General features: G+C 37.3%; 2 protein-coding genes across 2 annotated transcripts; both read left to right on the top strand.

Annotated features, from left to right (window-relative positions):
• Window positions 1–926: 926 nt before the first annotated feature.
• Window positions 927–13,248, top strand: LOC120009698 (mitochondrial Rho GTPase 1). Its single transcript, XM_038860384.1, has 15 exons — window positions 927–1,085; window positions 1,334–1,556; window positions 1,963–2,095; window positions 2,328–2,477; window positions 8,372–8,548; window positions 8,723–8,974; window positions 9,583–9,651; window positions 9,752–9,807; window positions 10,366–10,447; window positions 10,878–11,089; window positions 11,194–11,263; window positions 11,508–11,620; window positions 11,949–12,099; window positions 12,670–12,856; window positions 12,975–13,248. The coding sequence occupies exons 2-15, from the start codon at window positions 1,339–1,341 to the stop codon at window positions 13,046–13,048; spliced, it is 1,944 nt and encodes a 647-aa protein (XP_038716312.1). The 5' UTR covers window positions 927–1,085; window positions 1,334–1,338; the 3' UTR covers window positions 13,049–13,248.
• A 4,256-nt stretch (window positions 13,249–17,504) lies between these two features.
• LOC120008450 (mitogen-activated protein kinase kinase kinase NPK1-like) lies at window positions 17,505–23,892 on the top strand. Its single transcript, XM_038858772.1, has 17 exons — window positions 17,505–17,870; window positions 18,651–18,692; window positions 19,528–19,593; window positions 19,674–19,784; window positions 19,867–19,947; window positions 20,054–20,131; window positions 20,234–20,316; window positions 20,858–20,939; window positions 21,019–21,119; window positions 21,574–21,613; window positions 21,787–21,846; window positions 21,934–21,983; window positions 22,064–22,268; window positions 22,371–22,595; window positions 22,693–23,018; window positions 23,112–23,179; window positions 23,350–23,892. Exons 1-17 carry the CDS (start codon window positions 17,601–17,603, stop codon window positions 23,445–23,447), a joined length of 1,986 nt encoding a protein of 661 aa, XP_038714700.1. The 5' UTR covers window positions 17,505–17,600; the 3' UTR covers window positions 23,448–23,892.
• Window positions 23,893–23,908: the final 16 nt, after the last annotated feature.

The raw sequence follows: 23,908 nt of genomic DNA, 5'->3' as shown, positions 1-23,908 counted from the left end.
TCTAAACGGTATAATCACCAAACTTAAAAGTGAAAAATTCGGGTAATGGAAGAAGGAACAAATGATAAATTAATTATTTTTTATGTGATTATTAAAAAATATATTTACCCAATATGTGATTATAAAAATACCAAGATTTACCCAATAATAGATATAGATAACTATCGTCAAAATTTTATTTAACCATAGTAAATTTCTGTTTGATTTCTTGTGCACCAAAATGGGGAAATTAAATAAATGCACTAACATAACAACTAAAATTTACCTGGTAATACAACTACAACTGGCTACAGTCTTGAATAATAGATAAAAAAAAATGCAATAATGCAACAACCAAAATTTGCCTGGTAATAGCACTTATTACCAAAATTTGCTTCGTAATACAAGTGGATCAGGTTCGGATAACAGATAGCAACAATGTTACTGATTCTAGTATTTTGTCTCAATTATCCCAAATATTTTGATAGACGCACACAATTTTATATATATTATGTTGGACATGTGTGATCCATGATTTCACATTGATTATGTGCGTCAATCCCAATATTTTGTATAGTTGGGATAAAAACACTGAAATCTTTAATATTTTTGAATAGGTAAAGATAAGCATCTTCTAATTAATTTTGTAAAAATTTATCGTTAATACAATTTTGAGAGAGTATTGAAATAAAAAAAAAGTTCTAACAATTTTTAGCAAAAAAATAAAATAAATTGAGATTTATGTAAAAAAAATATTTTAATAAAATTCACTAATGCACTAACAATAACATGGTGACCAAAATTTTGTTTAATTAAAACTCCAAGATGGAACCATATTCCCGTGTGGGCCCTAGTAAAGAATCGGACGATCCAGATTATGCAACTTCACGAAACGACTGTGCATTTATGCGCACTACATTGAGAGGTTCTTCGTCTGGAGTCTAAACTCTTTTTAACAGGTTTTCTTTGCCAGGAAAACAAATCAAAAGGCGGCTTCACGGCTCCCCTTCTTCTTTCTTCTTCTTCATCAAACCATCTACAGCCACCAAAACCAGTCCAATCTAGGGTTCTTGGTTTCCTGCATCAATCATCAGAAAATTCTCCAGGTTTCATTCTTCGCCTCTCAATTTCTCTTTATTTACCTTATATGCCATCGTACCCGCCGTAAGTCTTTACACAGTTAGCTCAATCACACACTTTCTCTTCTTGTTTGTTCTTCGTGAACTCCAGCTTTCAACCCCTTGAACTGACTTATTATTACGCTCTTGCCATTGCCTTTGCTTCTCATAGTCTAGAAAGTTGTGTTTTTACTTTTTTACCACTGCATCAACAACAGGGTTTTTGTGGTTTGCAGTTTCGATGGCAAAAACTCAAGCTGGAGCTGTGAATAGCGGAGGCCGGACAGGTGTTCGTATTGTGGTTGCGGGAGACCCTGGTACCGGCAAATCGAGCTTGATTGTCACCGCAGCTGCCGAAACTTTCCCTACAAACGTGCCGCCGGTGCTTCCTCCGACGAGGCTTCCAGAAGATTTCTACCCTGACCGCGTTCCCATCACTATTATAGATACTTCTTCAAGGTCTCTCTTGCTCTTTCTTTACATTAGGATCAGTGTGCGTCATATATATATGTATCGTTGAAAAATATGAGGGATTGAGCTTGGTTGTCTATTGCGTTGTGGATAAATTATCTGTTAGTTGATTAGAGTTATCCTTGTATGCGTGAAAATAAATTAAGTTTTGTCATAGAAAATTAATTACGATTCTTTCTTTTTGAATGGAGTAAACTAAGATTCTTATGAGTTATAGTATTTTACTCCAAAGTTATGAATAAAAATATTATTTCCCCAGTTGGACTGCCATATGGAGTTTCAGTGCGACTCGTGTTATTTGCAGCTAATTGTTATATTCTTCTTAATTTGAAGCTAATTGTTATATTCTTCTTAATTTGATATTTGGTGTTTCGTTTTTGTTGATGCTGATCAGAGAGGAGGATAAGGTTAGAGTAAGTGAGGAACTGAAGCGGGCTGATGCAGTTGTTCTTACTTACGCATGTGATGATCATAGGACTCTTGAGAGATTGAGTAGTTACTGGCTTCCAGAGCTTCGGCGCCTCGAGGTCTCTCTATTTGTAGCATACTTTTGCATGTTATAAGTCCTAATGATTTAGAGGAGAAATGTTTCCTGGTGGTTTTATCCCTCAGAAGGATAACATTAGAAAATATGCTCTTGCACTAGATGGAGCCTTTTTTTTTAGGGGGGAATGTTTCGCTCAGAAATGTCTCTTCTTGCAAAAAATTGACAAGCACTGCCACTTCCCATCCAATTTGTTTGTCGGTTTTGATGTGCAGGTGAGGGTTCCGGTCATAGTGGTGGGTTGTAAGCTGGATTTAAGAGAGGAGAACCTGCAAGTGAGCCTGGAGCAAGTGATGGCACCTATAATGCAACAATTCCGGGAGATTGAAACTTGTATTGAATGTTCTGCATTTAATCACATTCAAGTATGTTCTGTTGTATCTCCTCTCTGCTTTTTTCCATCCACTTCCTTAACTGTTTTGATGCAAATTAATCTACCTAAATCAAGTCCTTTTATTCAGTTCATCTCTAATTTGATAACATGTTTACATTTTTGAAGGGTTTTATATTCCCGGAAATCTTATTCTTAGTATGTAACAGGTCTATTCTAGTTAATTTTTCCTTGCTTAGTCTATTACTACCTTTTTTGTCTTATGGTTCAAAAAGGTATCAAAAGGGATCAACTATCTGATAATTGCAAATACAACTGTCAGTTTTCTTAGAAAATGATTAGACCAATCTTATTCGTCTGGTTTTTATCAATTTGTCTGCTCTATATCTTTCTCATAAACTGGTAGTTGTTAGTCTCTAAATTTTGCTCCTGAATAATTCACAACTAGAAAGCATAAAAACTTAAAGATGTTAGATAACAAGTATATACATCAAATAGGGAAGGTTCTGTTAAAGGTTTGATTGAAAGTGTGTAGTTTATTCTCTCTCAAGGAGGCAATATATAAGTTACAATTAATCACCAATCAGTGATACACGGGTATCAATTATCCTTTGATAAGGAAACTGGAAATCAATCATATAATAAGAGAATATTATGTTGACTTGTTTAACACCCCCTCTCAAGTTGGTGCGTAGATATCTACTAAGCCCAACTTGTCCAATGAGTCATGAAATACCCTTGTAGAAACGGCATGAGTTAAAACATCTGCTAATTGTTGATCTGATTTTACGAATGAAACCTCCACCAACTTATCTTCTAGTTTCTCCTCGATGAAGTGTCGATCTACCTCAACATGTTTAGTACGGTCATGTTGTACTGGATTATCTGCTATCTCCCTCGCTGCTTGATTGTCACAATATAGGTGCATTGGTTCTTTTGGCTTGAACCCAATTTCAGTGAGCAAAATCCTAATCCACAAAAGTTCAGAAATCCCTTGCGCCATTCCCCTATACTCGGCTTCTGCAGAGGATCGGGCCACCACATTCTGCTTTTTGCTTCTCCATGTCACCAAGTTACCTGCCACGAATGTAAAGTAACCAGACGTAGACCGCCGATTAACAATGTTACCAGCCCAGTCTGCATCTGTGTACCCTTCTACTTTCACATGACCATGCTTTCGGAAACTCCAATCTGCATCCGTGTACCCTTCTACTTTCATATGACCATGTTTGCGGAAACATAATCCTTTGCCCGGGCTTCCCTTCAAATAACTCAGAATACGAGTAACTGCTTCCATGTGATCTTCGCTTGGTGCATGCATGAACTGACTGACAACACTTACCGCATATGCAATATCGGGTCTCGTCAATGATAAATAGATCAACTTTCCTACCAACTTCTGATATCTTTCTTTGTTTGTAGGAATTTGATCCTCATAAATACCCAGATGATGATTTTGCACAATTGGAGTATCAGCCGGCTTGCATGCAAGCATACCAGTTTCGGACAGAAGGTCCAAAACATACTTCCGTTGTGATAAACAAATTCCCTTCGGAGAGCGTGCAACTTCAATACCCAAGAAGTACTTGAGTTCTCCTAAATCTTTCATCTCAAACTCTGACGAAAGGTGCTTTTGCAATCTCTCAATTTCTTGTACATCATCTCCTGTGACGATCATATCATCAACATATATGATAAGCAAGGTTACTTTCTTACCATTATGTTTGATGAATAGTGTATGGTCTGAGTTTCCTTGCCGATATCCATATTTCTTCATAGCTTGTGTAAACCTCCCAAACCACGCTCTGGGTGATTGTTTGAGGCCATATAACGCCTTATGAAGCCTGCAAGCTTTTCCTTTTGAATCAGGAACACCGAATCCTGGTGGAAAATCCATGTACACTTCTTCTTGTAGGTCTCCAAGTAGGAAGGCATTTTTTACATCAAACTGTTTAAGAGGCCAATCAAAATTAGCAGCCAAAGACAATAAAACTCGAATAGTATTCATTTTTGCAACAGGAGCAAAAGTTTCCTGATAATCGACTCCGAAAGTCTGTGTGTAGCCCTTAGCTACCAGTCTAGCTTTGAACCGATCAACTGACCCATCTGCTTTGTGTTTAACTGTGAACACCCATTTGCAATCTACAGCTTTCTTACCCGAAGGAAGAGAAACTACACTCCAAGTTCTATTCTTCATTAAGGCCTCCATCTCTACTCTCATTGCTGCAGTCCATCGTGGGTCTTGTAAAGCTTCTTCCACCCTTGTAGGAATTTTTATTGCATCAATCTGGTGAACTAAAGCACAATACGATGGTGGTAACCGGTGAGTAGATACATAGTTTGTAATGGAATACTTTATTTTCTCCTCCGGAGAATACCTCTCAGGTGGTTTCCCACGATTTTTTCGAGGAGGTAACGCATATGAACTTTCTACAGGACCACAATTGTAACAAGATTCAGGGTCAGGGATACTTACCTCCGGGACATTGGTAGGACCAGCAGATCTTGGAGGTGATACTGGAGGAGGGGTTTCTTGTGCTTCATCTACTACACACGGCACTGCATGCAGAGTCTCTGATGCTACAGTCTCAGTTTCATGCACTACGTCAGGCACGGTCACTGCTTCAATCTCACTCTCGGCTGTAACAAGTTCCCCAGCTTCACTTTTGGCTTCAATCTCAGTTGTGGGTTTTTCTAACACTGTACCGAACTGACCATAACCCTCATCATTACATTTAGGTTCCCCCTGAGGATCATGGTTGGTTCGGGTAGGAGGAAAAAATAATGAATCCTCGGAGAACGTAACATCCATTGAGACATACATGTGACGAGAGGAAGGATGATAGCAGCGGTACCCCTTCTGTTGGGGACTAAATCCAAGAAATACACACCGCACTGCACAAGGATCTAGTTTACTTCGTTGATTCTTGGGTAAGTGCACATAAGCAACGCAACCAAAAACCCGAGGTTCTAAAGTTAAAGAAGAGCAAATAGAGACATGATCAGCCAATGTTGCCAAAGGAGTTCGAAAATCTAGAACTTTAGAAGGCATCCGATTCATCAGGTAGACTGCGTAGGTGACAGCATAACTCCAATATGTTTGGGGAACACTTGCACCAATCAACAATGCTCGTGTGGTTTCAAGGATATGCCGATTTTTTCGTTCAGCAATCCCGTTTTGCTGTGGGGTTTGAGGGCATGTAGTCTCATGAAGAATGCCTTTATCCTGGAAAAAATTAACAAGGTCGCAATTTATATACTCACCACCATTATCGGAACGAAGCACCTTGATGGGGAGTGAATATTGGTTTTGAACCATGTAATAGAAAGCTTTGAATATGCCACTGACATCGCTCTTATTTTTCATCGTATAGATCCAAGTCATCCTAGTGCAATCATCCACAAAGGTGATAAACCACCGAATTCCAGACAAAGTAGTAACTGGTGACGGTCCCCACACATCAGAGTGAATTAATTCAAAAGGAATAACTCGTTTATTAAAACTAATAGGATAATGATTACGATGGCTCTTGGCCAACTTGCAGATATTACAATCTAAAGAAGACTCTGAAATATTCTGAAATAACTTAGGTAATAATTTTCGTAAATATCCAAAGGACGCATGACCCAACCTTCTATGCCAGAGCTGGATGGTTTTGACACCGGCATTATCACTACCTTGGACTTGATAAGCCCGCCCTGAAGTAATATCCTCCACGTAATACAACCCCCTCCGTTTAGTACCACGCCCAATGATCTCCTGAGTCCGAATATCCTGGAGTAAGCAAAACGTAGGAAACATCAGTACAACACAATTTAATTGAGTAGTTACTTGTCCTACAGACAACAAATTACTGGATAATGCAGGTACAAGTAAGCAGTTGTGTAGAGAAAGAGTATGAGTAAGGGCTACAGAACCCGCTGCAGTGACAGGGATAACACTGCCACTTGCTGTAATAATACTATCTCGAGGAGGATGAATTGTGGAATTCAAAAAAGCCGGATTATATGTCATGTGGTCCGTAGCACCAAAGTCAATAATTCATCCTGTATCACGGGCTGCAGAGATAGTTAGGGCAGTGCCCATATTACCTGTATCACGGTTGTCATCTCCTTCGGAAATCATGCTGAGGAGAGATAATTCAGAATTGAGACCATCTATCTCGACAGCTGTTGAATTTGAGTGGCCGGTTGCTATGGCTGCCACTCCTGAGCTATTTTTTTCTGGATTTGTTCGCTTGTTACCCTTCCCTCGATTTTGCTTTCTTCGTTCGAGGAACCAATCTGGGTACCCATGAATTTCAAAGCAGGTTTCTTTAGTATGTCGAGTTCCATGGCAGTGGCTACATTTAAGCTTGTCCTTCTCGGCTTCTTCTGAGTCACGTAGAGGCCGAGAGGTGTTTTTAGGAAAAGACTTGGTAACCATGGCCATGGATGAACTACTTTCTTTACCTCCAAGCATAGTTATCTGTCTTTGTGCTTCTCGTCGGACTGTATAAAAGCACTCAATCTTCGGGATTGGCTTCATCCGGAGAAGATCGCTCCGGATTGAGTCAAAGCCATCATCTAGTCCTGCAAGGAAATCATATACTCGTTCTTGTTGGATCTCTTCTTTCTGGGTTTTTATGTCGGCTGCGCACACCATCTTGTTGGGACGTCTCTTATCAATTTCCTGCCAGACTCCCTTTAATTCTGCAAAATAGAGATTTACCTGGCGGCCCGCTTGCCGTGTCCTTGTTGCTTTACAACGTAGTTCATAGTATTGAGATTCATCCTCACCATCGTAGAACCTCTGAGAGACGCTATCCCATATCTCTTTTGCTGTTGGAAGTTCAATAAACAACCCAAGTATGTGTTGTTCCATGGTCCTCAATAACCATCCACGTACAAGGGCATCCTCTGTTCGCCATCGCAAATAGCCCGGGTCCTTCTCGTCAACTGGTTTTGTATGACCAGTGAGATACCCAAGCTTGTTTTGGCTTGCTGCATGGACCTCCATCATCCTGAAGCCGAACGCAGTCATGTTGGTGGATTCAAGAGGCCCGTTTGGATTACTGATTGTTTCATTAGAACCACTCATCGTGGTAGTTGGAATGGTTAGTGGAAGTACTCCACTGTCATCTGTCATGTCTCTTGTCTTGAGACACTACAGACTGTTGTGGTTTTGGTTAAGAAGAATGGAGAAGACGAAGTGGACGGCGAGGGTTAAAGGAAGGCTTCGATACCATGTTAAAGGTTTGATTGAAAGTGTGTAGTTTATTCTCTCTCAAGGAGGCAATATATAAGTTACCATTAATCACCAATCAGTGATACACGGGTATCAATTATCCTTTGATAAGGAAACTGGAAATCAATCATATAATAAGAGAATATTATGTTGACTTGTTTAACAGGTTCATCATAAGAGCAATAATTGGTAAGCCAACCTCATACAGTATAGAACCATCTATACTTCACCACATTGAAAGTGCTTTCTTTCCCTTCCGCTCTATGGAGGTCTTGTTGCTTATATATTCTCTTCTCAGCTGCCATCACTACTGTGATCGCTTTTCGCGCTAGGTTTGACTGATGAGTGCATTTTCATAAGGAGAACGTTTGACAATACGGAATCGTCTGTTTTTGTTCTTGTTGAGAATATTTGTTCTACTCCAAAGCTATGGTGCTCTAGTAACAATCTTCTTAAGGCTATATGTATTGCCTCCTTGTAACTTGGTGCCCCTCCTTAGTGCTTTTTCCATTGAAAAAAATGATTGCATTTTCTGAATTTCCTCATTGTGGATTTGGTTTGAGATTGATGACTACAATCAGGGGACCAATAATAGAGAATACTTGGTTTGATAAATTCTGTTGGGCATTTATGAAGCAGTTGCTTGGATTTCTCGAGCTAACATACAGAAATATGAAGTAGTAAAATTTCCTTTTTGGCAGATCCCAGAGGTTTTCTATTATGCGCAAAAAGCAGTGCTCCATCCAACTGGTCCACTTTTTGATCAGGAAACGCAAACTTTGAAGCCCCGGTGTGTACGGGCCCTAAAGCGTATATTTATTCTTTGCGACCATGACCGTGATGGTGCCCTTAGTGATGCAGAGTTGAATGACTTTCAGGTTCTTATTTCTATATCTGGTTCCATATCAGTAATTCAGTATTGTATTTGAATTCTGTGTCTTATGTATTTTTTTTTAATATGGCTTGGTATTTTAAACCTGGAAAAAAGGTCTGTTTTTATGAAGTCATATAAACTTGAGCATTGTGAAAGATCTCATAGTGGTTTTAAACAGGTCAAATGTTTCAACGCTCCTTTGCAACCTTCTGAAATTGTGGGTGTTAAGAGAGTTGTGCAAGAAAAATTGAAAGAAGGTGTCAATGAACGTGGACTTACATTGACAGGATTCCTCTTCCTCCATGCCCTATTCATAGAGAAGGGACGTTTGGAGACAACATGGACCGTCCTTAGGAAATTTGGTTATACCAATGATATCAAACTTGCTGATGAACTCATTCCATCTTCATTCAAAAGAACTGCTGATCAGGTAAATGTGATTGTGGTACATAGTGATTATCATAACATGTTTAGCCTGCTGCACTTAGATGCTTTCACTAATTGCTGAAATTTTTATGCATTTATTTGTTGTTAATTTGTGTGACTGATTATGCTTAAATATAATATTAAGAACATCGGTGTTTTCTTATGTATAATTGTATACTATCAGCACTTTATTTGGGCATTGTAGTTTTTTAACACTTGGTCCAAGAATAAAGCATCACTTAATCTATATTACTGGGTAATGTCAAGAGCTAATTTATTTTTGCCTCATCTTGATAGTAATTTCAGAACTCATTAAGGTTGTATGTGCTGGGTTTTTGCATTCAGTTGTGAGTCTTTCTTTTATTTTGCCTGCTTTTCTGTTTAACATGCACGAGAAGCAGTAAGATATTGAAATTGTTGTAGTTTTTTTTTTCATAAAGATTTTGTCATTTTGACTGTTTTTTATGAGCTATGACAATATGGGGATAATATGCATTTCTTGGCCACCTCCTACAAATCTTTTAGAGGGAGAGTGTGTGTAGGTTTAGGTTTCGGGATGTTATTGCAGCATGCAGTGTTTGGTAACTAGCTCACTTTTTTTTTTTTGAGTAGAGTGTGGAGCTGACAAATGAAGCCATTGACTATTTGAAGGGGATCTACGAATTGTTTGACAGCGATTATGTATGTTTCAGTTTGTGCTCGGATATGTTCATCAGTTATGTTGATTATTTTTCCTTCTCATTGCCTGCAATTGTGGATCCTGACCATATGTTTCAACCAGGATAATAACTTGCGTATTTACGAACTGGAAGATATTTTCTCTACAGCACCAGAATGGTATTCTAATCTTATTTAAAGTCATTGCTGTTTTAATATATGTCTAAATCGCAAAGTTTAGGTTTCTTGTTACCATTGAAACACGTATTCACTTTGATCTTGCGGACCAACATGTACTTCATTTAGTTCATCTGGTAGTGCTTGTTAAGGAGGTATTTCACCTGTCCTTAACGATAGAGGTTCTTCGTGGATTCGAACGCTTGACCTCTTAAGGAGTGCGTTGCTCCACTACCATTACACCAATGGTGTAATGGTAGTGGTCCTCGCCCTACTCTAAGGCTAAGTGCCAGAGGTTACGGGTTCGAACCACGGAGGACCTCTATCGTTAAGGACAGGCGAAATACCTCCTTAACAGTGCTGATATTAATTTGTAGGCACATAATTATGATGCTGCTGCTTTTGACATATCAACATTAATTGTTATTGACTGGCTGTTTTGTCTCTCATCATTCTTTGTATATAGACTTAATTTTGTTCAAGAAAAAGGCATGATATTTTGTAATAAGCTGGGAGTGTGCTGTTGGTCTGATGTGTTGACGATTTGTCTTTTGGCTTCAGTCCTTGGAATGAAGCTCCATACAATGATGCTGCAGAGAAAACTGCTCTAGGGGGACTATCGCTTGATGGATTTCTGTCAGAGGTATTCATATCCACTGTGTATATATTTCGAAATCCCTGCCTGGAACATTCAAATGCTTTCTTAATGGTTAAGGTTTAAAAATAGAATAATTTGATTTCAAATGTGATGAATTTTTTTTTATCCTGTGTCCGCGCCCAGTTTCACCTCGTGAAGGTTTTTTTATCATATAAATAACAGCAACAACAATAAGAGTTTTTTTTTATTTATTAAAATTATCTGCTTTGACGAACTTTATTTGTCTCTCTTGAGAAAATGGGGGGTTTCCCCTTTAAATTACTCTTTTTTGGCGGGTGTTGGTTTTGTTTTGGTGTTACTAAATGGTCAAGCAATTATTTTGTTTTTTCTTTAGCCGTTGCTCCAAAATAAAAAGTAAATCTCTTTCTTTAGCAAACTGTTGTTCTAGTTAATGATGAATATTCTTATGCTACAGTGGGCCCTTATGACACTCTTAGAGCCAGCTCAAACCATGGAGAATCTAATATATATTGGATATACTCTTGATCTTTCTTCCGCTGTCCGAGTGACTAGGAGAAGACGTCTAGATCGCAAGAAGCAACAATCAGAGAGGAATGTTTTTCAATGCTTTGTTTTTGGACCTAAGAATGCTGGAAAGTCTGCATTGTTGAATTCCTTTCTGGGAAGGTTTATCTTCTGAATCCCAATCATGAACCCTTCTGCATTCAGGAGGACCTAATTTAGTTTAGTTTAATCTTAATCTTTTTTTTTAACGGTTATTGTCAATACAGGCCATTCTCTGATAGTTACGTTCCCACAACGGAAGAAAGGTTTGCAGTGAGTGTCGTTGATCAACCTGGGGTAAGTTGTCCATTAGATTTTTTGTTTTATTTGGTTATCAGATGCAACATATGCAGTTTTTTTCTAGCTGTCTTCCAAAAAAACACCCATGTGCACACGACACTCCCTCACACACGTTTGAGTTGGAGGAAAGGAGGACTCGGGAGTCGGGACACCTCAGATAGTTTTCATGTGTGAACAGTCCATGCTCATTTGTTTATAATTTCTGCTCGTCAACAAAATATGTTTTATCATCTGCTTGCAGGGAAATAAGAAAACTCTTGTGTTGCGAGAAGTTCCTGAAGATGGAGTTACAAAACTTTTGTCTGGTAAAGAGTCTTTGGCAGCATGTGACATGGCGCTATTTGTTTATGACAGGTGAACAAAAGCTTTTTTGTCTTTTGATTTTCTAAGGCTCATAGATGATATAACCTGTTGTCTTTTAAGTGTGACAATATATCATCTTTAAGTCTCTCATTTTCACTTTAAGATTCTTGTTCTTGCAAATTTCATGGTACTCCTAGAGAAGGGTTTCCAGTCCCTGGCTTAAAACACAATCTCAACAGAGTAATTTCACTTCTATTGGAGATAGATAGGAAAATATAGGTGTTATATATATTTTATTTTTTTTGGTGCCAACTATAAGGCAATCATTGGAGAGTTCATTCTGCTTATGTGTGTTTTCTGATACCATATGATTTTGCAGTTCTGATGAGTTGTCATGGAAGAGAACAACTGAATTGCTTGTGGAGGTTGCAAGTCATGGTGAGAATACTGGCTATGAAGTGCCTTGCCTCGTTGTTGCAGCTAAGGATGATCTGGTTTCATTTCCAATGGCCATACAAGATTCTACCAGGGTATTTACTGCAGTGACTGTACTTCTTTATATCAGTATTCTTATTTTGTAGTTTGAAGGATTCAGTGATTCACTAAAAAACTTGGGTGTGGAAATCAATATTTTTTCACCTGAGTTCAACTTCACTGGGAACTCAACAATGTTCTTCTTGCCATGCACTGGTAATATAATCTTCCTGTGTCCATATTGTTGAACAATGATGAAATACCTTTTCCTTCTTAACACCAATTGGTTGTCTAAACTGGTGTTTCGAGATATAACTCATTGCAAACTGCAACTTTACATGCAGAACAGGAATAATTTCCTCTATAACTTTGGCATGATTTGGTTGAGCAGTGAACAGACATGTCCAGTCGGTACCTTATTTTTTGTTTTTGTAGTAGTTTGTGTACTACTAATTAATCAAATGCCGTAGGTGGTGCTGGTTAACTTCTTCATATACTTGTCGATGATTAGTGTTACAACCTCTTAATTTTCTTTATTCCTTTTACTATTACTATTTTCCTCCCTTGGAGCTGTGCCACATGTCTAAGTAATATACTATTGCCTTTTTTGTTCTCTGCTTTCGTAGGTTACTCAAGATATGGGAATTGAAGCTCCAATACCCATCAGTTCAAAGTTGGGCGATTTCAATAATGTATTCCGTAGGATTGTTAGTACTGCAGAGAAGCCACATTTGAGCATTCCTGAAACTGAAGCAGGGAGAAGCCGCAAGCAATATCATCGGCTCATAAACCGCTCTCTTATGTGTGTCTCAGGTGTGTTGGTCTTTTTGGCCATTTTACGTTGCTGATTTCTTTATCATTTTTTTTTCTTCCTTTTATACCTTGTATTAGTAATTCTCTGCAATGTTACTGGCTGTGTTCACCATTTCAGTTGGAGCTGCTGTAGCGATTGTTGGACTGGCAGCTTACCGTGTTTATGCTGCAAGGAAGAATTCGTCTAGCTGAAGGACTAAATGGGTTTATTGATTGTGCCAAGCTGTTTTCTTATTTAGCTGCCTTCTTTGTTGGGTTTCTTGATACGCCATTAACTCTCTTTTTCATTCCCGGTGTAGGGTTCTAGCTAGTTTGCCGGTTTGGTTGGAAAGGGTTTTACCATGGAATTAGATATTGTGCACTAAAAAAAGAAAAGAAAATTTTTTTCGTCACCATCTGTATTCAACCAATATCGACCTTGATAGAAATACTTGTGATTTATATCAATAACATTATCTTGATAATAATATCATATTATAATATCATATTAATATGAGGGACAAAATTCATATAAAAATTAAAGAATCACCCGCTCATTAGGTCGTGGGTTCGCATCTTACTTCCTTTTTAAATCCCTGTTTCAAAAAAAAATATTATATTCAGATCAAGAGAGTGAGCAAATGTAAAATTTGATTTCAGGAGAAGTGATTCCATACAGAATCAACTGAATCGTAAACTCCATTATTGTTGTACATAAATAGAAATCTTGGTGACAACGGATTAACTAATTAAAATAAATATAATTAGGTATTTTTACTTCCCGTTGATAAACATTGGTCTCAATGTCACTAAGATCAAGAATAACTCTACCTCTTAATGCATCTAAGTTCCGATGGTTGAGGATGTAGGAATCCAAAAACAAACGATATAAGTCCTAAAGAGAAGTGTTTACATCCAAACCACATCTGATCTACTTCTTGCAAGTGAAGAACCCAATCTCGCAAGCCTTAAATATTCACAGACACAGCTTCATTGCATCTCAGAATATACCAAATGTGTTTTCATCACTGTAGGTCATGTAAATGAAGTCATCTTCATCCTTTTTCCTCATAAATTGCAGACATCATGGAAGCTGCACTAACACAGATTAACCGCCGATGCTACTTTTTCTCACTTGTCGTGACTTCGAACAAACCTCTCTGACATACATGACTTTGAGTTCGATTTGTACACTGATAGGAGACCCAAATCGAGTGACAGCTCCTCCGCCTTGACTCTCTAGATATCTATCTGGGTTGTGGTAGAAATACAAATAATCAGAAGCGGAGGGAATTGTACAGTTATTGGAGCAAAAAAGAAAGGCAGAAAGCCTCAAGTGGTTCTTCGTCGGAGGCAAAGGCTGTGTCGGGAAAAACGACTTGTTGCTCGATTCTCTCAATCCTTCTCGCTAGTGTTCGACCCTCCAGTAATGAAATTGAGATTGGGTAGAAATAGTAGTGGCAATTTAGGAGTTGGTACAAGAACAATTAATCTTTATCACCTAGGACTACAAATGCTAACGGAGTCTCCCTCTCCCTCTCCCTCTACACCTCCATTTCCATCTCAGTTTCGGATTATGATTCACATACAGCTATAAATCCCTATCTCCATCTCATCTCACTTATTTTCTGCTTGCTTTTGTATCGAAGAATCAGAGGTAATTCCTCTTCTCGTTTCCCTCTATGCTTACTTTTGCTTTTTGTATAGATTTGTTCGGCGTCTCTCATCTATCGATCCGTACTTTGTATTTCTTTGCTAGCTAATTTTTAATAAATCAGACAACCAACCACATTGTTTATGTGGCTCTCCTAACTCGAGAAGTGAAAATTTCGTGTCTCCAAATAGGCTTAGAATGATGACATTGTAAATGCATGAAAAACCTAACCACAGCAACAACAAAAAAAAGCTCCATGTTCTCTTTCTTGCTGTGCTGATTGTAGACTATATATATAATCTAACTCTCTCTTTTCTTTTCTTGTTTTCAGTTGATACTGTTCCTTCCTTGGGTCCTTTACTCCTTTTGATGGCTCATCAAAGGAGGTTTTGAGGTCCTTTCCCTATCGTTTGAGGTCCAGTCCTCACTCTGATTTTGTTTGCAGTAGTCAATTTGCCCACGTTCCTTCCTTCGTTATAATAGAGATACAATACAAATATACAATAATAGGCCTAAACTCGAATCGTCAAGTCTGCGCAAATGAAACTTCTCACCTAAGTTATGACGGGAGAGTAAGTTAGATCGAAACCCAATACATGGTCACAAAGGGTATTGCTCACAGTTTTGCCCGCATCCAATATAGGCTTAAACTCGAGCCGTCATACCTGCACGTACAAAACTTTCTCACCTGCTCGACGGGAGGGTAAGTTTAGTCAAAACCCAACATTTTGCCACAAAAAGTATTGCTTGCAATTAAAATCAAACACAATACCTTCTGAATTGGTTATCAAGTATCAACCAGAAGGCATAGCATTCTCTGCATAAACATGATAATGTCATTCTGAACACGTGCAAAGGTTCTTCAGTCTCAACACAAGTCTAGGATTTGAAACCATTTTCAAAAGCATTATATTTCGATAATCAGCTAGAGTCTTGTGGCATCAAAAGGCTCGAGAGAAACATAACAACTGGTCAACTGATACATAACCAACCATTGTTTTGCAATACAACCTTCACACAACTAACCAAAATAGCCATCAATGAAAAATAATTGTGGCCAATTGCATCTAAATAGTGTAACCATAAGTCAGAACAAGTCATAGGATTACAAAAATCTCTAATATGACATGATCTTATACAACATAAAGTATCAGAAAATATCACAAAGTAAAATGACTCGCGTAAGATATGACATGAAAAAGAAGAGTTGCGACAAATACAAATATTGGCCCCGTTTGATAAGCTGTTTTGAGGGCAATATATGCTAAATTGTTTGTGCTAACCAAACAGCCATTTTATGGCTCAAACTCTAAGACTGTTTTGTGACCATATTATGGTGTTTTGAAAATTGTCCAAAATAAAACAATTTTGAGACCATTTTACAATTTATCCCCAAATACTCCCCATATAATTAATGACGTTCCCAGATTACCCTTCCTCACTCATTCTCACATCTCCAAATTCTCCCCTAGAAGGTCCCTCCACTGACTAGAGCATCTTGGAGCTCGTCGGCCGGAAGCATAGCGACAGGATCCTCATCGAGATAGAACTCAAAGTCATCGGGACTGAGCCAACCGTAAGAGCAGATTATGGGACGCAGTCAACCGTAAGAGGAGTATTTAGACGCCGGCGGGAAGTTCTCCGTCGAAATTGAAAAGGGATGGTTTCGAGTACGGGTGTTTAGGTAAAGCAAGGAATTGAAAAGTGACAATCGGAATTGAAAAGAGGCAATCGGCAACCGGAATCGCACGAAGTGAATATGAAGTTGAGGGAGGGAGAAATTCTGCCTATATTTAGAGAAAAAATTGGCTTGAATTAATTTCTCATTTTTTCTGCAAGCAAACAGTGCTCAATGTAAATTATTTATTTTATTTATTTTTACATTAAAAACTAATTATTATTTATTTTATATTTATATACATTTGTTACAACTAAAATAACTAAAATACATAATACCCCTGCACGTAATTGGACACATAATATTAGCCACATGATATGTTACCAATAAAAGTTGAATCAAACACCACAAACCATTTTGACAGTATATCTGCTACTATTATTGTCCAGTATATCTGCTAGTACCATATCTGCTAGTATATACGCTACTGACAAAATTGTCTGTCAAACGGACCCAATTGTATTGGAAAACAATTTTTTTTTCAAAACACAAAACATGATGTGTCATGATATGATAAAATCAAAAAATCACGATTCACAAGAAAAACAAACTCTAGATCATATCATGATTCAAGTCAGCTTCTCTAGCTCTTAAAATGATCGGATCAATGACAGCAAACAAGTGTTGATATTATTGAATTTGGAGGTTTAGAATATTTATTCGCTGTAAACAATCCTGAGTATACAAAGATATAACAAGTATAAATAGTTATATTGTAGTTTAACAATAAATAGTTTTTCTTAATCATACAACAATTTTGTCCCAGAAATCGAGACACTTTCTGGATAATATATTGTCCATTTTCAAATGGTTTAATATTGGACAATTTTGTTATAATTATCCCTTTTTAACCCTCATTTTATGTTGGAATGATTAGAATACCCTCATTCTTTATCCATCTTTTTTACCCTATATTTTAAGTTTGGATTAGTTAATAATGTACTTAAAAATTATTTAAAATTATTTGAAAAGTGTTTGATGATAATATATTTATTTTAATTTTATAAATTATTTGTTATTTATTTTACTATTCATTTGTCTCTGTTACAATTTAAATGTATAATATCCTACACGTAATTTACATAACAATTTTAACATTACATATGCTACTAACAATAGTACAATCAAACACATATTAACATTTCAATCACGATATCTACTATCATTTATTATCACTATTTATTATCAACAATATATGTTATTGTCAAAATTCTTTACCAAAAGTGTACCAACTTATTTTAATGGATTTTTATTGATAATTAATTCTAATATTTTTTTTAAGTACTAGTATTTAAAAAAATTTAAAAATGATTTGAAAAGAAAGTCACCGGAGCCTTTTTCCCTCCTATCTCTGCTCCAATTTCTCCCCTTGTTGCCGACCAAAATCAAAATCCCTAATCAACGCTCTCTCTTTCGTACTCTACCTGTCGACCATGCAAGATTTCTTCGGCTCCGTTCGCCGATCACTTGCATTTAATTCTCCCCCATTAGCCGCCGAAGAACCAACAAGCACATCCACCACCCCATCATCTCTGGTCGATAGGATTAGCTCTTCCGTACGTATGTCTCGGGTCTTCTCCACCAAACCCTATTCTCCTCCTCCGATTCGATGGCGCAAGGGCGAGTTGATCGGTTGTGGTGCCTCTGGTCATGTTTACATGGGCATGAACCTTGATTCTGGAGAGCTCTTGGCGGTGAAGCAGGTACTCTTATTTCTTCCATTTTTCTTACGAATTTTAACTGTCAATAGTGGTTTTTTAATTGGTTTTTGGGAAGTTTGCTTCTTAATTATTCATGGCTTTAATTTTGGGTATTCTTGATCGGGTTTCAGTTAACTTGGGGTTTTGGCTCTTTGATAGTTTTCAAGGTTCGGGTTGATTTTCGGTGTGGGGTGCGTGCTTTGTGGTTTCCTGAAATTGCATAGGACTATAGGAGTTCTTCGTTTCAACGCTAGAATGAATCTCGGTCCCTTGGTTCTGGATTGTGGTTTTTAGGCTTTCAGTGGGATCTCTACTGATTCTTGTTTTGCAAATTTTCTTTTTGAGTAGTTTGGATTGTTGTCTGGAGCTCTTTTGAGTTTATTGTGGGCTTGTTTGAGGGTTTCAAATGCTACTTGAAGTTGAAGTGAACATTGTTCATTTTCAGTTAGAGTTTGGATTTGAATGTCTGTTTGGCAGTTGTTTTTTGATTTTGGTTACTTTTGATCAGTAGTCAAGAGTGCTGCTTTTGATAGGAATGAATGGCCAAGGATAATTTATATGACGGATTTTTTATAAAAATTTTATCATTTCTATTCATGTTACCATGTAGCCGACCCAAATAGTGTTTGTGATAAAGGATTTACTACTGCTGGCTGCTGCTCATGATGATGATGTTAATTTCAACCGTTGACTCTCATCATGGGTTGTTTCTTGTTTGACCTCCATGGTTTTTGTATTCAGGGTTGAATTTGACGTCAAGTTGTCTTGTTTTTCGTTTTAAAGGTGTTGATTCCATCAAATGGTGCAATGAAGGAGAGAACACAGGTTTGAGTTAACTTACTTTGTTTATCATATAATGAAGTATTTATGCTGTTGACATCTTGTATGATAATACGGTTGCTTCTTCCTATTTTTGTCATTGTGTTTGATTGCTGTAAATATTTAGAACAAGAAAAGAAATTTGTCTGATAGTTGGGAGTGTATAGAGAAATTATTTGGATCTTATCTATTATTTAGTTAAGATATGCACATTTACTCGCTAATTCTGAATAATAGAATGTTTAGCATTTGTATGTGTCTCTACTTTTATACTCCCACCGTGTTTTAATGATTGACGGAGTCGTGTGTTACTTACTTCTTACTTTGTATTTGGTTGTTGTCACTTGTCAAGTTGTATGGGGGATCATTAACTTGATTCTTCTTTCCAGAAGTTGAAAAGTTATATTAATCATATTCATAGCAAATGGTTATTTTAGGTCCCCCTCTTTGACAGTGTTGTATTGCTTGCAAATTCATTGAAATAGTTAAATTCATTATTATACTAGATTACTAGCTAGAGAGGGACTAGTTTATGTCTTCCTCGGAATGTTGGATCACTGTTATTCTTCTTTTGTGCGTGTCCCTTACAGTTGCTGACCAAACTGATCAAGAGCATATATTTACAATATGGGTTTTATTACCTAAGCTATTACAAATAATGTTATTTTTTAAGAAATCTGAAGAGTCTGAGTTTCTGTATCATCTTTTATATAATTCCTAAGAAAATAAATGTATTTGTATTATGTTTATTATAGATAGTGCAGTTGTATCAGTTGATGTTGATTTCTTGAAGAATTGTCTTAACACAGCTATCACTTAATTTGCTGATCATTTTAAGTAGGATCACATAAAGGGACTTGAGGAAGAAGTGAAACTTTTGAAGAATCTCTCACATCCAAATATTGTTGTAAGTAATGTGTTTGATTATGCTTATGAATTGTGTGTGAAGCCTATCAAATCTCCTACCGCTTCTTTTAAAATCCTCAGAGATATTTGGGAATTGTGAGGGAAGAGGAAAGCTTAAACATTCTCTTGGAATTTGTGCCTGGTGGATCAATATCGTCACTTCTTGGGAAATTTGGACCCTTCCCAGAGCCTGTAAGTGTTTGCGGACTGACCTTGCTTCTGACAGGTGTCCCAGTTAGGCAGTTACTAATCTTTTTCCTAATTTGTGAAACAGGTTATAAGATCATACACAAAACAGTTGTTGCAGGGACTTGAGTATTTACACAACAACGGAATCATGCATCGGGACATTAAGGTACCTTTTCTTTCCTTGTCAATTGATGTGATCTGTAGGTGGTTTTATTTCCCTTCTCTCTCTCCTTAGAACAAGATTGATGAAAAGAATTTCTATCAACTCCCAGGGGGCAAATATACTTGTAGATAATAAAGGATGCATTAAACTTGCAGATTTTGGTGCATCCAAACAGGTTGTTGAGCTGGTAAGTCATGTTTATCCTCTTTTGAAATCATTTTTCCCAAGCTTTTCTATTTAGAAATGTCTTTTGTTCCAAATTTTATAAATTTACACACTTGGTCCACAGGCTACTATTACAGGTGCCAAGTCAATGAAGGGTACTGTATATTGGATGGCTCCTGAAGTCATTCTTCAGACTGGTCATAGCTGGTAAGGCAATCTGATTCCTGATCTTGTGAATCTCTGTGTCCTATACAGAAATTCGCTTCTTTACCATGCTTGGAGTGGAATGGTCTGCTTATTATTCATGATATAACCAACCCCAAGCAGAGGAAAACTATTGATGTAGAATTTAAAATAAGTGTGTGTATGTGTGAGGTGGAGGGAGTGCTCTCTCTCGATTCTCCTTCTAAAGTAGGGTTAATAGGAATTAACTTACATGAGTTATCAAGATCGATGTAGTAAGGAATGCAGCCCATGTCTATTTCTGCAGGAGAATTCAAATGCACTAGCTATGTTCTCAAAAGTAAATTTACTATCACACTTGTTAGGAAGCTGTTGTTTTGATTGATACTCAAGTGCTTGGCTATTGTTTTTTGTGGACTTAGTAGTTTTTGTTCAAAAAAATACTCAATGAAGAACTGTGTTAACTTAGTTTTGCTTGTTGCATCATTTGTATTAAAGAAATGGTGGGGATGCTTGCAATTTGGATGCAAATGTAATTACTTGTTTCTTTTAAATAATTTCAAAGCTCTGCTGATATATGGAGCGTTGGATGCACGGTAATTGAGATGGCCACTGGAAAGCCTCCTTGGAGCCAGCAATACCAAGAGGTACAAAATTCTGCTGATTTTTTTTTATATCTATTGTTCAATATGCTTGTTCATTGCACTGACAACAAGTTTTTTTTAGGTAGCTGCATTCTACTTCATAGGGTCTACAAAATCCCATGCTGAAATTCCTGAGCATCTCTCTGCTGAGGCAAAAGATTTTCTGCTCCAATGTTTGCAGAAGTACTTTTTCCCTCTCCTCTCCTCTCTTTTCTGCATTCTCTGGTGTTAATCTGAAATCTAGAATCTATATGATATGAGGAGGGAGGAAAACTGTTTAGTATCTTCACCACAACAATGATGTTTAAAATTTAAATACCTACATGGTCAAGTTTTCATATACTTCTTGCACTTCCATGATTTAGAAGTCTCTTGTATTCATTTATGGTATCTAAATTTCATACTACTATATTCTTTCTTTCAATATAGTTATTCCTTGTAACATGTTATCCTTTTCATTTGCAATTTTACATGCAATATCTTTTTCGTTTGCAACAACTGTGTAAAAAATGATAAAAGCAACTTTCTGCACCAACTACAATGGTCAGATTTTACATACAATAAATAGCATGCTTGCTACGGTATATTTCCCTTTTCATTTTTCTTAAGTTTTGATACTTGTAATCTCCAATCACAGGGAACCAAATATGAGGCCAGATGCAACCAACCTGCTGCAGGTGATTTCTCTTTGGTAACATTTATTACCCTTATGTTCATTACAGTGGTTGCCTGCGCTATTTTTTTTTGTGCTTTTATTATAATTCTGGGAGTTTCAATGATCATCTCTCAAATGATCACACAATGATTAAATTAGGCAAATATTTGATATATATTCATCAATTATATGCAGCATCCGTTTATTACAGGGAAGTTTTTGGAGTCTCGTCCTATCGTTGATATCTTGATCATGGTCAGTAATTCAGGACTAGATCCTGTGATATTGGTTTCTATTATTTCTTGTCATCCATCTTTTTAATAGGAACCACTGTTCAACCAGGAGAATTCTGAAATTTCTTTGCAATCACATCCCACTGACCTGAACATTCTGTAAGTTCTACATTCCGGTCTCTTTCATTCTATCCTTTATGCTTTAGGGGTTTTGACAATAGCATCCTATTTATTTTCAGTCAAATGTCAGTCTGCCCTGACACATCAGACATCTGTAATATGGGCACTCTGAGTTATTCAACAAATACTAAGAACCTGTTAGAAAGCAAGCTTGGATGGGGAACAAACAACAGCGATGAAGATATGTGCCAGATTGATAAAGATGATTTTACTGCCGGTGAAATAAAGCTCACTTCTGGTTTGAATCCGTATGACTTCAATCAGGTGAGAATAAGTTTTTATGTCTTTGTCACAGTTTGAGTGTAATATAATCATCTAAGAGAGTTGCTGCAGTATGTAACTCATTTAATCATTTGCTTTAATTAGAGTGGTGATTCTTTGTGTGAGCTTTCTGGAGACTGGAGGAACAAATTTAGTGCAAGTTTTAAACAAGAACCGGCAGAGAAGAATTCAGCCACTACCCAAGATTCTACCTCATACCCTAGGGCTTTTGGTAAGGAGGAAAATCGTTTGTTCCCTTTTGTGGCATCACTCTCTGAGGATGACGATGAACTCACTGAATCAAAAATCAGAGCCTTTTTGGATGAGAAGGTATCAGTCTTTTAGCATCAAAGCTGTGAGTTTTCAGTCATGTTTATATCTGGATTTGCATAACAGGCATGACTTGAACTTGCAATTGATGCTCCAGGCTTTTGAGCTAAAGAAACTTCAGACACCTTTATACGAAGAGTACTACAATAGTGTAAATGAAGCTTGCTCTCCAAATTTTGCTGGGAGTAAATGTGATGAAACTACTCCAAATTATTTGAAGTTACCCCCAAAAAGCACGTCTCCAAAGCAGGTTCCAGTTTGGTGTCCATCTGCAGCTGTTGGAACTAGAAGCCCTGGGAGTAATAGTAGACGTGTATCTAATATAAATAATGTGAGGGATCACAGTTTACGTGAGAATTTGTCTCCTCAAGAAAACGAACAGAAAGGGTCTAAGGATGCCCATCAAGAATCAAGTAGCCCAAGGTTAGACAATGAATTAATCGCCTTTTAGGTTGGCCAGATATTTATTCTCTGTTAGCAGTGCTGTGACCTGAAATTGATGCTTCACTTTTGCAGTATGAGCTTTTCTGAAAGGCAGAGAAAATGGAAAGAAGAGCTTGACCAAGAGCTTGAAAAAAAAAGAGGTTAGAACCCTTCATATAAAGTATCATATGTTGGAAAATTATGTCTCATTATTAGAACTAATAGCATTCCCATTGTAAATGAAAGTTCATTTTGGTTGATGTTAAGTTCATGTAGAGACGAGTTCTGATTTTTTTTTGGGTGAGTAATGGTTATGACACTGTCTTTGCAGAGATGATGCACTTAGTGGGTGTAGGGGGAAAATCTTCATCCCCCAAGGATCGTGCGTTGAATAGGCAGAGGACAAGGTTTGCATCTCCAGGCAGATGAATGTCTAGAAAATTGTGCTGGCTCTCAAGTACATTGCCTTGCTATGAAGAGTTCATATGATCTCATGCGTCGTGAAATATGATCTAGTGTGGTGGTTTGCCATTTATGGGTGAAAAACAACAGAAGTAACATCTCAGTATTGGTTTAATGGCCTGAGTACACCATATAAGTCATTCTTGCTACAAAGGGTAAATATCCGAGATAATGTAATGTTCTTTTTCTTTCTTTTGGAGGTGGGGATGGGTTTTCACATGTTTTTCTGAAATTGTATTACTGGTGTAGAGTAACCATAATGAGTATTGAACATGACACGCCATAGCCTAAAATTTTGTTCCACGTTTTCTTATCCATTTGTGGATTTTAAAAGAGGTAACAATGTGTGTATTTGTTGTTTTATTGGAAATGGTCTCTTCTGCAATTGTGCACTAGAGGTTGTTGAGTGTTAGTATGAGGATTGTCGG

The sequence above is a fragment of the Tripterygium wilfordii genome, chromosome 11 (genome assembly GCF_013401445.1).
Source record: "Tripterygium wilfordii isolate XIE 37 chromosome 11, ASM1340144v1, whole genome shotgun sequence".
Taxonomy (NCBI): Eukaryota; Viridiplantae; Streptophyta; class Magnoliopsida; order Celastrales; family Celastraceae; genus Tripterygium; species Tripterygium wilfordii.
Note: the sequence above shows the minus strand (reverse complement) of the source record. Positions and strands in the feature narration are given on the sequence as shown.

Excerpts from the sequence above, each read along its gene's own strand:
- LOC120009698 (XM_038860384.1), top strand. The coding sequence starts at position 1,339 with ATGGCAAAAACTCAAGCTGGAGCTGTGAATAGCGGAGGCCGGACAGGT. Across the intron at positions 11,090-11,193 it reads TTGAATTCCTTTCTGGGAAG|GCCATTCTCTGATAGTTACG; the intron begins GTTTATCTTCTG and ends TTGTCAATACAG. Across the intron at positions 12,100-12,669 it reads CCATACAAGATTCTACCAGG|GTTACTCAAGATATGGGAAT; the intron begins GTATTTACTGCA and ends CTGCTTTCGTAG.
- LOC120008450 (XM_038858772.1), top strand. The coding sequence starts at position 17,601 with ATGCAAGATTTCTTCGGCTCCGTTCGCCGATCACTTGCATTTAATTCT. Across the intron at positions 21,614-21,786 it reads ATGCAACCAACCTGCTGCAG|CATCCGTTTATTACAGGGAA; the intron begins GTGATTTCTCTT and ends AATTATATGCAG. Across the intron at positions 22,596-22,692 it reads GAGCCTTTTTGGATGAGAAG|GCTTTTGAGCTAAAGAAACT; the intron begins GTATCAGTCTTT and ends TTGATGCTCCAG.